Source organism: Aethina tumida, chromosome 2 (assembly GCF_024364675.1).
Source record: "Aethina tumida isolate Nest 87 chromosome 2, icAetTumi1.1, whole genome shotgun sequence".
Lineage (NCBI taxonomy): Eukaryota > Metazoa > Arthropoda > Insecta > Coleoptera > Nitidulidae > Aethina > Aethina tumida.
In genome coordinates this window covers 29,330,857-29,344,113 of record NC_065436.1, presented here as the reverse complement: position 1 = coordinate 29,344,113, position 13,257 = coordinate 29,330,857, and the positions used below count along the sequence as shown (strand labels likewise).

Below are 13,257 nucleotides of genomic sequence, written 5' to 3'. Positions count from 1 at the left end.
TTTAATAAATACTATACACTCACAAGGCATAAATTAAACAAAATTGCATCAACATCAGAACCCGAAATAACTCCAATATCACCAAATTCCTTAAAAATTAACTAAAATAAGAGATTATTAACCGCTACATTTTTTAAACTCTACTTCGTCGTACGGCCGTTATTGTTTTATGAACAACTTCCACTTTTCTTGGCATTAGTGAACAAATAAATTCTAGATTCATGTTATTAAATTTAAATAATTCAGTTCAAAAGACGCGCAGTGCTTTACAATGCGGTAGAAGGTTTTAGCCCTTACTACAACATCTAAATTGTGTGACAATTTTATGATAATAGTCTGTATTATATAAAAGCAATTATAATTGAAGTTTTTTAAATTAGTGTAATTAAAGGTAAAAAAATTAACACATTCTAAGTATAACTTTATTTAATTCGAAATTATAAAACGCACATAAATATTAAAGTTAAGATACATATACATATCATTTTTTGTAACATTAATAACATAAACAGCATACATTAGTTGTTTTATATTTTTATACAAAGCTTTTAAAAATAAGTTTAGATATATACAGTTATTACATTAGATTTATATATTAATTTTCAGTAAACACTAACAAGGCGATAATACGAAAAAAACAGACTTTCTGATAACGTGGAATACAGCCAAAAAATTGTTGTGCAAACTATAACTGTTCTTCTTATGAACAAAACCATTTCTTGGTCAAATTTTGTCAACAACCCCTATTTTATCTGAGCTTCAAATATTGATACATTATTCCAACTAATTGGAAATTTTGGTTTAATTTCATGAAACTGCTGAAATACCAAATAACTAACTATACATATAGTCATATCACTCCAAAAACAGATGGATACAGTCCTGGAAAACAATCCTAACATATTAAAATACGTTCTATAACAAAAACTAGTTATTTTAGTTTCCAATAAAAATAACTAACATGTCATCGAGACAAAATAAACGGTAAATCAGTAAACATTACGTTAAGTATATTATGTGCAAAAGTAATGTTTGTTCGAAATGATTATTGGTTAGTTCAGACTTATTGAATATAAGCGGAAAATTTCTTCTTAAATCGGCGGCAAGGCCCAAAGTGTGGCCGTTTTGTCGGCGGACGTTGATAAAAACGAAAACTCTGAAGGATGCCAGCGTCCTGATATTGCTTTGTCAGTGTGTTGGGCCACAACCACACTTGGAAGTGGTAAAGTTAAATCGCCTGCAACAAAGATAAAACTTAGATTTGTTCCAGACTGGAATTACTAATTACGTACCTTGTAAATCGGTGAGCACAAGTTTATTATCGTAGCCGGCGGACAACAGGTAATAGGCGGACGGCGAAAACCGAATGGAACGCACATCCGAACTGTGAGGCTTGAAACATTGCACGTTCCTGCCGCCCCGGATGTCGTACAGTACGCAAGAACTGTCTTCGTGGCCGGACACGAGCAATCGACCCGAGGGATCGACGCACAGACTCGCCACTGGTGATCCTTGCTTTGTGCCCGGTACAGTTTGTGGTGTCACCATGTTCACACATCCTAAAATGAAACGTCATTTAATAAAACGAATTTACTAATTCTGTTTAATTGAACTTACCTCTTGTCCTTAGATCCCAGAATCTCACAGTTTTATCGTGTGACCCGCTGACAAACATTGCACCACCCCACGTGTACAAGGATAAGATGTGTCCAGTGTGTCCACTGAGCGCTTGGAAAGGCGTTCCTGTCGCACAATCCGTTACGTATATCTTACAATCACCTGCGCCTGAAACAAAACCAACATTAAAATCTTATTCACTATTATGTAAGAAATCATCTTACCTCCACTGATCAGCAAGCTGGATTTATTCGATGTGTCCTCGAGGAAGCACAGATCGCGGATGGTGCCGTCATGCATGGTAAGTTCAATTTCGTCGCCTTCCAGGTTGGAGGTGTCAGCGTTGAAACGCATCAGCTTCACCGTTTTGTCGTTGGAACCGGTGGCCATCAGGTCACCGACAGGCGACCACGCCAAACAATATATCGAACCCTTGTGGTGTTTCGTGCGTTTGAACAAGACCATCGGTTGGTACGTTTGATGGTCCTCTCTGAAAAATCAATCAAATTCAATTAGATCACTTTCAGACTCCAGCAGTGACAAGTTTACCTGAGGTCGTTGAGTTTGGGGTAGGAGCAGATACGTAGCGTTTTGGAGTTCGAGCCGACGGCGTAGAGCTGGCCACCCGGATGGAATTCGGCGCATCGTACCGCCTGCACATCTTCCAACGTTGTGACGGCGACGAACTTCGGCCTGCCTCCGTTGCTACCGTCGCTGTTGTCCAAGTCGACGCCCGACGACGTGCTTCGGGGGGTGGGCTGAAAAAATAAAAGATTCGTTGTAAATAGATGAATACTTGAACTTTCGATTTTTGTATCAACACAAGAAACGGTGTTATGAAAGTCATTTTATGTATATACACTTCAATTTCCTGGAGAAAACATTCAGTATTATAAAAACATTCAGTTTAATTTCTGTCGCAACGTTTTATCCACGCTTCTAATAACATAGTTATCGCGTACTATTGGCAAGGAAAAAAATAACAATAAAATTAATAATAATTGCACACCCAACAGATCTGACAAAGTGTAACTAACACATCAACAATTGCAACGCTTTCAAAATCTAAAGTAACAAATCTTAACGCAGCATCGATGACAATGCCGGTTGCACAAGACCCCGGGGGTCTACAATAAATGTTTGCGTTAACGCTTATTTATAGGGCGGCAATTACGATGGAATTTTGACGAGTCACGATCAAACGAACGTAAATGGAGACGAGTAACAAAAGTAATTACGACATTTCAGTTTTTTTCGAAATTCAAGTTTAAAGACAAGATCAGCATGTCACTTTCCCTTCAGTGAATTCAATCGTACTCATTGATCTTTAAATGAATTATTAGATAGGCATTGTTCTTGTAAATGGTGTTATCTTTTGTTCCACTGTGCCACTTCTACTTATATTATTACAATTTTACTACAAAAATGGATAAACCTCTTATTCACTTAAGACATACCGTCTCCAAAGGCGTATTTACATTCGAAACCACCACCCTTAAATGTTTCAAGAGAAGAAGTTAGTGATTAAGAATTTATTTATTCGCTAATTTTTAGCATGCCAAGAAGGGTACGAGTTATTCATAGAGTAAGAGGGTATCGATCAAGTACTAATTGGAAACAAGTAGTTCATTAATTTTCTTTAAACTTCCCAAAGAGTTGGTGACATTACTTGTAGTACTGCTTTAAAGTGTTGTTATTGATGGAATTTGGTTTAATATACACAGGAACAGTACCTAAATGAAGTCTTAACTAAAGAAAGATTTTAATGGTGGACTGCGCTTGCAATTTTACATATTGACTAACTATAACACAGGTTAAACGACCAAGGCAACTTCACTGCTTGTAAATTTACCAAGATTATAAAAAACTCGAAGACGAGCTTCTTCGGTTAATAGAAGAAACGTTTTGTTTCTTTAGGATAACGCAAGGTCACATGTCTGTCTTCATTAGAGACTCAATTGAAGCTTCAAAATATTATATGGAAAGTTCAACCTCATTCATCATATAATCCATGTGACTGTTATTTATTTTTGTTGTCAGACCTAACTAAGGTTACTAACTAACTAACCTAACTTCTTCCCTTTTTTCTTCTTTTCTTTATGTCATAAAATATTGAATATTTTGTTAAACAGAAATTGTTCTAAAGAAGACTATCCGATAAATAATATATTTTTTGAAAACTGGAATAATCCATTAGAAGATGATCAGCGGCCACTGCATTGAAACCATTAGCTTGTATTTTATGCACCAGTTCGGTTACAATCAATTAGTCCGATGTTGATTAGACCGTTTATTTATTTTATTACCAGTTATTAAATTTGCCGAAGCAACTGACTGTAAATATCAATTAAACATACTTATTGGATAATTAATTTTGATGAACAACAACGAAAATCAAATTTACCGACAACCATGCACCGGAATATGGTAAAAGCCAACAAAAAACCAACACAACAGGTGTTCAATTTTAGATTTAAATTTCGTAAAAACCAGGAAAGTTTTGTTGCCTGCGGGCCGACAGATTTACAACCGCATGCACACCATAAGGCGTTCGGGGACAGACAAATCCACTTTCGTGTGTCCCGCACCGATCCGACCGTGCACATTGTTTTCACTTCCATCAAACGTAAAAATTGTGAAAGACAACGGAAAACGGACAAGACGTCCGGATGCAATTAACCGGCATGGAAATGGCCGAGACGATTTTACGCGCAAAAGAAACGGCACACACGGAAAACGATTTTTATCCGATTTTCCAGAACGAACGCCACACATCAGAAACGGATTTAAATTCCACACGCAACCCCGTACAGTTACGCTTACTCATCCATTCGAAATTGGACTTTCGTTTTTGGCGGATTCGCACGGAACACGGGCCAGCAAACGAATCGATCGATCTTGTGCCCGTTCGGATTTCTTTTCCGTTACCAGGAACCCGTTATACTTTAGACGGAGGAATTATTGATGTACGCATCACACACAGTCAAATGAGACTGATGCTGTGTGCTCACCGTCTGCCCGTTAATTAATCTATTGGACGAAATTGCGAATAATGGCTCCGGATAAATGGAGCAGCGCAACTGCATCGGACAACCTTACTGTTTTCTGTTGAGACTAATGGAAGGTGCGGAATTGATTGTGGATGGCCTCTAATTTAGTTTGAAGTAAGTTCATGAAAGTTGCTAATCCAGCTCTTGTCAAAGCAACTGGTGTTAAATCATCTTCAATATCTTTAGATGTTAGTATCGCTGTCTTTCAATATCTTATCTCTGTTTTTCTGAAACTTGATATGACATGACATTGATGTAACATGAAAAAACATTTATTGGAAGAACGACCTGATGCAGAAAGATGTCGAATTTGTACAGAAATTGAATGAAGGTGACGCATTATCTTGGTTGTCAATTAAGGCTATTATTAGTGGTTTTTTGAAAACAAGACAGTAGAGAATTATGTAAATTTTGAATTTACTACTTTTAAAATACTATGCTATCGGTGCTATCGATCTCATCTACATTATTTATGAATTGAGAATGATGATCAAGGTGAACGTTTTCATCAAAATTGAAATATTATGTAAATGAGGTATCAGAATTACTGAAAAGAAGGGGTAAGTTAGTTATTATTGATGTACAGTAACTACACTCTACATTTTTTGAAGTGGATAATTTACACTTCCCTAGATTAAATAGATTTAAAAATATTTTCAATTTTTTATTTTGACCAGTAATATTATTTGAATATTTACAGTTCTAGATGGTCAATATTTTGATCACAAAATTTATATGTTCATTAATTTTAGGTATGTCAAGGACAGTGTAGCTGTTTATAGGGTAAGGGAGTACTTACTGAAAAAATTTAACGATTAATATACCATTTTTTAAAATTATAATTAATTTTGTTTTACTAATTTTCTAAAGAATTTGGTTTTATTACTGCTTTAAAATGTCTGTTGTTGATGTATGTAACACATCATATTGTTATTAAAACTTAATTTAGTAATATATTTGTTGCAGTTTAAATGTTTTAAATAATTCAAATTACCACTTAAAAACCACTTTTTAAGTGGCATTTTATTCGATTTAATTTCAGTTACAGCATAAAATCTTAGAAAGGTAGAATAATAAAATACACTTTTTCCTCCAAATGACTATATTTATCGAGTGCCTGACATTAGATATGAGCCCCTCTAGCATTATTGAAAATTAAAATACCTATTGCAACCAGAGGCTATTAATTTATTGTTACAAAGTAATCACAAACAAATAGATCCTTAGGCGTGAATAGTGCGGCCCCGTTAGTGGTCATTTTTTCATTAAACAATACTATCGGATACTTAATATGCTAAGGCCGTTGCATATTAATAAATTGACGCAAACTGCTGCACCGGCTCACCTTTGCCTTAACGATTCGATAAATATTATTAGCGTTAATGTTTCCCGTTCAATTACCAACGTTTTTATTTTGTGTTCAAAGAAACTATCGAATCATAAAAATTCTGACACGTTACAAGCACATGTACAAGTACGGCCGTACCGGAATGCAACAATGAATAATAAAAATTGATGATCTGCTGACTGGAGTGGAAACTCTGAGTTTAAAAAAATGGTTAATTGCTTATATTAGAATGGTGCGAGGTGCAACATAATAAGTTTTGCAATTAATATGAAATAAATCACACAGGTATTAATTTGAAAACAAGATGAAAAATTGTAGTACAATGCAAGCCAATAATCAACTCGTATTTCATACATAATAGAGTTTTACATAATTTAAGATAATAAATTACCACAATTATAGAAAGACAATAAATTATATAAACAGTTTATTTATGTTATATCAGATTATCCTTTTCTAATTATATGTGTTGTATAATATTCTACAAAGTAGTTTAGTTATTGAATTTAAGAAAATTAGTACTCAATATAAAAATGTCCCATTACATGATACAATTTGACATAATTCATCTTCAGCCAATTATTGTTATATTTATTATACGTCTATTACTCAATGCACACACATTTGTTGTAAATTAAACGCACCACAATGAAAACAGTACTTCCGTGTTAGCTTGGAATTTGATTACGGTGTCTCTATTATGTTTCGACTATAGACTCGTCTGTAAATATTTGTACAGTTTGATAAAACAATCCTGATGTTTTGAAAAAAACATGTTTTTAATTCTTGACCGTTAACCCAGTTTCAAATGGCATAACGTCTTGTGGTTGTTACATATATTTGTGTCTTCATTATCGGTCACTAATTATTGTTGGGGCATGACTTGATGATGTACCGTTTTTAAAAATGGACAATGGTTATATAGTTGAAGACAAATTGGCATAATAAACAATGAAAAACTACAAAACGCAGAGAAAGAATAAACAATTTTTAATCTATAGTTAAACTTTGACAACTCAAACCATGACTTGAATTTCACTTCAGCATCAATTTCAGTATTAAAAAGATAAAACAGTATAACTTTAATTTGGCTGAACAAAAGTCAGTAAACTCAATATTAAAATTTTATTTTATGTTGAATATATGAGTATATGTGATGTTAATTTTTTGATTTTATACTGTTAAATTTTGTTTACAATTAAATAAAAAATTAATACATAAATTTTAGTAAATTCAATTGAATAGTGAAGTAAAACAATAAATTATTTATTTTATTATTTTAATTTTTGAATACTGACTTAATAAATTTGACAAAATAATAAGAAAAAATTTGTAAGTAAATTTACTTATACCTCAAATTTTAATACAATTAAAACAAAATATAATACATAAATTATTGTAAATTAAATAATTTAAAACAAAATATAATAATAAAATAAGACAAATTAATTATTATTTTTATTTATTTTTTTTAATTTTGAATAAAAATATGTAATATTCGAAAGTTGTATAATTTCAGAATATTTTTAATAAATTAATTTTAATTAAAAATGCGTTATTTTGTGATTTTTTCAAATAAAAAAGATATTACAATACAGTTTCATAAAATCATTATTTTTCTTATATTTTATTATATATTTTTTATGTATATTTTAACTTAAAATAAGTAATTTTTAAGTAAATTTATTATTACTGTGAAATTTTAGTGGATTGTTAAAAAATTAATATTGAAGAGAAAAATGTGTATTGTATTACATACAATAAATACATAAATAATTAAATACTTCTAGAAAAGGTCTACAATTTTTTAATTAAAATAAATTATCTGATATTCATCTAAAAACATAATTAAATCCATATTTATTTGAATGTTAAATGAAGCAGAAACCTTTTAACTTTAAATGACATTATCATAAAATATCAATTAACCTAATTTTAAGATTGTTTCATATTCATTAATTATAAAAGTTGTTTTGGAAACACTTTTTATAAATTGAACTGTTAATATTTTAACTCCACACTATGTTAGTGTAAGAATAAAATAAAACAAAATATGCAAATAACCACTGGTATCACTAACAAGTCACAAAATAGTAGTTTTCATGTATGTATATTATAAATATTAACATATTAAATTAACCTATAGTTTATGTAAATTGTAGAAAATTAGCGTATAAACAATTTCACGACAAAACAATCTTCAATTTAATCAGTTAATCAGTATTTATGAGGACCGTTACGATAATTTACTTGCCTGCCTTGCACACATTTTTCTCGTTTTCCGGTTAATAAAACTCCTGTAAGAAATTACTTGGCGGCCTTTCAAGGATTTTAACTAAGCCGACCGTTAAAATCGGCCAATAATGCACAGCCACAGATAAACGCGATCGAAGAAATTCGCTTTCTCGTACCAAATAATTCTTTGGCTTTTGTAAAATTGAATTTCACTGCGACGAAGCCTTTTGTGGCTTTGCGGGGCGACGACAAAGGAGTTTCGTTTACACGTGCGGTACCGGGCTTTTCTAGAGCAATTTTTCACCGTGTTTCACGGTCGACGTTACGCACAACCGATCATTGAAATATTTAATAGAATACAGGATTTGGCCACGGATTCAAATGAGTTTTCGTGTAAATTGGTTGGAACGTGTTTTCGGATCCCATTCGTTATTTCGATTTGCTAAAATCAATTATAAATGTATTATTTAGTTTATGCTTTCTGATTGCTGTGCGCTCTACTTGCTAATAAGTATTGTTGTAATAAGAAAATATTTGTGTTTGTTACAATTAAATTAGATATAGCATTAATATTTCGCTTATATAATCGTACAATGGTTAATTACTGTTAGTTATCACATGAGATGCGAGCATTGATGTGTTGAAATGTTATTTAAGCATTAATTTATAATTAATCACATTTGAATTCGGATTGACAGAAGTATGTTCAACTGACACAGTTACGTCAAGAAAGGAAAACACCCAATTTTGCGATGCGGCTAATTAATTTAAGCTTTTTAGATTACATGTGAACTTTCCTACAATTTTTAAGGTTTTAGTTGCGGCAATTTGAATAATTATTCACTCATTTAGTTAACGATATGTGGAAAAAGATATTACGAATTATAGTAACAGATGTGAAATAGTAAAATTCCAGATTTTCACTAAAAAGTAGCCGGGACATTCTAGGTTTCATTCCTGACGTTTCATTGAAATCTCCCACATTAAGATACAGTAGTGTTAACATAGTCATTAATTGCGGAAATTTTCTATAAAAGAAGAATTAATCACACACTTTTTGGCCGTATTTAGAAGAAAATATCAAAACAGATTTATGGATAGAGTTAATAGTTAAACACCAAAAATATTTAATGTAGGAAGTTACTGCTAAATATAAATATGAATGTGGATAAAAATAAAATAAGAGTCTTGTAAATTGGAATGTTTATGGTTAACCATTAAACATTATTTAATAAAATTTACGATTATTGAATATGGAATTTTTATGAACATATTTAAAATAACTAGGTTTAAATGTTTTGAATGGTTACATATTATTATACAAGTAATATATTTATGTGTTCAGGAACTAAAACAACATAAATTATTATAAAACAACATTCACATGGCTTGGTACGAATTTCCGTAATAAATGCGTTTTAAAATAAAAGTAATCTAACAGAATTTCAATTAAATTTTCACTCTATAATTATACGTTTATGTGTTATTTATATGTTTTAGGAAATGTGATGATTTAAAAAATGTATTTCCGTAAATAACTGTTTTGTTGTTCTTTAATTAATTTGAATATATTTGAATAATTAGGACACTTATTGTCTTTAATTTATTTATAGCTACATTTATACTTGAATTTATTAATTACTTTGGATTTCTAGTCTGTGTGCTTTTTGTAGTTTTTTACACTTTACCTACATTTTTAAAACACACGAATTAATTAGTTTTTATGCAATTTTTTAATAATAATAATAAATTATATATAGGGTATCCTAAAAACTGATTTGAGTATTCTCAGATCATTCCTTTTAAATCATTATACAAACTAAATTTTGATATCTCATTTTTAAAAAATTTTATGTAATTCTTTATTTTTTTCTAAAAATATTCAATTTGTGATATATTAAATTATTTCTAATTTTTATTTTAATATATCCCCCGATATAAGGATATTTTTTGTAAATTTCGAGATACTGAATTATCATTATCATTATCAAAAGATAATTTAGAATATCACAAAATTACATATTTTTGGAAAGCTTAATTTTATCCCGACATTTTAATTATCTAATGTTATCTCGAAAATTTAAGGAAATATATTTCTTGTGAGATAAGTACCTTATTTTACGTAAAAAGGTATCTGTGGGACAGTTTTCTTATAAGTTTCGAGATATTTAATATTGTCGTTAGCAAAAGTTAGACATTTTTGGGAGATATATTTTTTGTAGAGAATGTAACTTATAGTATAAGTTGTTTTACTTTTTACAAATCTACCAAAAGACCATAATAATCAATCAACGTTTTAAACAAATTGAGCTCCGGACATTTAAGTCACATTTTCTCAATCTAATCCGGAAATACTCGTACTAGCCAAAGACAACTAGTTTGGTACATCCAAATCAACTTTATTTATTTTGCCATTCCAAATTTAAAGAAGAGAAATAGTGGTTTGTTTAATATCCATTTGGCATCAGCATTCCGTTTTCCGTTTACATAGTACCTGAAATCTCCCGTTCCTTTTGGAGGACGGTGAAAAGTCGGTGTCGACTAGCAGGTTCTCCATCGACCTCCTGTTGGAGAACCGTCCGAATTTATCAGCACTTTTAGTAGGCGACACCCGATTCCCGTTGTAATCGTGCTGCCAATCGGCCGTCACTTCAACCACATCTGTCCTCACGTCCTCCATCGACTTGGAGCGACATTGGCACGGGGGTTCACTGCTTTTCACACTGATCCGACGCCTCGGATCCACCATCAACAGTCTGTTGGGATTGGGAGGCGGCGGCATCATGTTCCTATAATACGGCGCCATGAAGTGATAGTCGCGCGTCTGTTTCACCGGGTTGTTGTACATCACCGGGGTCTGATAATAGTTGGGGGGTTCGCGCCACCGGGGCTCGCTAGGCCGGAAGTTGAAGGTGGCTTTCGGCACTACCTTGTGCTGGTACATGGGCGGAAAGGGTTTGCGGTACAACATTTCGTTGCTCTGCCAGTGCGGCTGTATCCTCGGCGGTTTCTGTTTCAGCAGTAGATCGCCCATATTTCGCGTCACTCATGGGGTTGGCGCACGAACGCACACTGATCGACACAACAACGACACGGTACGTAGACGCAAAGGATGCAGGAGATTGTTCGCGAGACGCGGCGGTGACCGTCGGCCGATGTTTATGGACATCGTCTGCCAGCCCAGCACAACAGACCGATACGTATCAACCTACTTTGCGGACCCCACCAGGTGTCTGAAGAGCGCCGCCGTTTCTCTCCGATGTTCCTGCCGCTGCTGTTGCTGCCGTTAAAGGCAACAAAAGGCTAGATAATTATTTGTTTCTCTTAAATTTGGATTTTTCGGTACATCCCACTTTTTTGATGATAAATAAAAATAACTATAGACTTATTTATCTATAAAACATCTATATCATGTTTTAAATATAGATTTTGTTAAACAAAATTTGTTTCATTCCATCTCTATATTTTTTATAAAATTATTCAGTAATTTTGCTCTATATATATGGGATATAATTTTTAACGAAAGAATAAGAAAAAAAATCAATAAGTTACAAAAATAAAACAGATATATTTTTGTTTAATATAAAAAATAATACAAAAATTACCATAAAAAGAAAGTTGTTTATATTATTTACTGAATTTTTGAAACGCTCACTTTGTCAATGTTTTTGGAGAAAGTAAATAAAATATGTCTTAAAATATAAAAAAATTAAATGTAATATAAAAAATATGTAAATTTTAAAGTTTCAATTTTTTTACACGTAAAATTATTTATTAGATGAAAAATTCCGTAAAATTTAAAAAAGCAGAAAATTATTTATTATTATTTTTTTTATGTAGTCAAATTTATTTTATCATTATAAAATTTTTGATTTATAAATTTGGTATTTATAAATAAAAATATGTGGTTGTCAAATTCATTTAACAATATGTTTTATATATAATATATTTAAAATAGTTGTCACTATTTTGATACATTTTTCTATTTAAATTTTGAAGTTTGAAAAAATAACTTGAAGTGAAAATATATTTGAAAACGTTGAAATATGTAATTGTCAAATCCATTTAAACATTATAATTTATGGTTTTTATATTTGCGTTACAGCAATTTTCATAATTTGATTTTAAATTTGACGTTTATAAATTGAAACATTTTTTATTTAAATACTGAATTATAATGGTAAATAATTACAAATAAAATTTTTTTTATAAAACACAAAATATGTGTCAAATCCAATTAAGTACTAAAATTTATTTTTGTTTCTAAATATTAGTCACATAAAATTTTTGATTGTTAAATTTGGAATTTTACTGGACAATTAATTAAATATGAAAAATTATTTAAAAACAATGAAATATGTCGTTTCGAATTCGAACAATAATAGTAGTTTAAAAATTTTGATTTTATAATTTTACAATTTTTGTATTTAAATTTTGAGTTATAATGGAGACTTAACTTGAAATGAAAAAATATTTAAAAATCATGAAATACGTAGCTGTCAAAACCATTAAAAGACTAAAATTTCATTTATTTATTCAAATATTAGTCACTTAAAATTTGTAATTATGAGGGAGAATAAACTAAAAATGAAAAATATCTAAAAACGAAGAAATATGTTGCTGTCAAATCCAATTAAAAATTATAATTTATTTGTTATATATACAAAATATTAGTCACAATTTTTGATTTTTAAATTTGGCATTTATAAATTTACTCTTACATTTTGAATTATAATGGAGAATTAACTAGAAATGAAGAAATAATTAAAAGCGATGAAATATGTCGTTGTTAAATCCATTTAAACATTAAAATTTCTTTTTTCAAGTCAAATTATTAGTCACTTTTAAAATTTTCCATTTTTAAATTTGATATAAATTGAATTTTTTTATTTAAATTTTGAATTAGAAGAATTAACTAGAAATGACAAATTATTTAAAAAGGATGCAATATGTAGATGTCAAACCCATTTATACATTATAATTTACTCTTTGTAATACACTACTTAT

At 30.8% G+C, this 13,257-nt stretch overlaps 1 protein-coding gene across 9 annotated transcripts in view; it reads right to left on the bottom strand.

The window, feature by feature from the left end:
* Nucleotides 1-408: 408 nt before the first annotated feature.
* The window catches only part of LOC109607387 (WD repeat-containing protein 47), a 72,798-nt gene continuing 59,949 nt past the window's right edge, over nt 409-13,257 (bottom strand). For 8 of the 9 annotated variants that reach the window (XM_049962385.1, XM_049962384.1, XM_049962388.1 and 5 more), the window contains 5 exons: nt 2,167-2,375; nt 1,842-2,107; nt 1,618-1,785; nt 1,293-1,559; nt 409-1,237 (listed from right to left, as the gene is read on the bottom strand). In XM_049962385.1, coding sequence (XP_049818342.1) covers nt 1,092-1,237; nt 1,293-1,559; nt 1,618-1,785; nt 1,842-2,107; nt 2,167-2,375 — 1,056 coding nt within the window. In that variant the 3' untranslated portion in view covers nt 409-1,091. Of the gene's footprint in view, nt 1,238-1,292; nt 1,560-1,617; nt 1,786-1,841; nt 2,108-2,166; nt 2,376-10,744; nt 11,364-13,257 lie in introns of those variants that run through there. The other variant, XM_020023876.2, reaches the window with a different exon arrangement.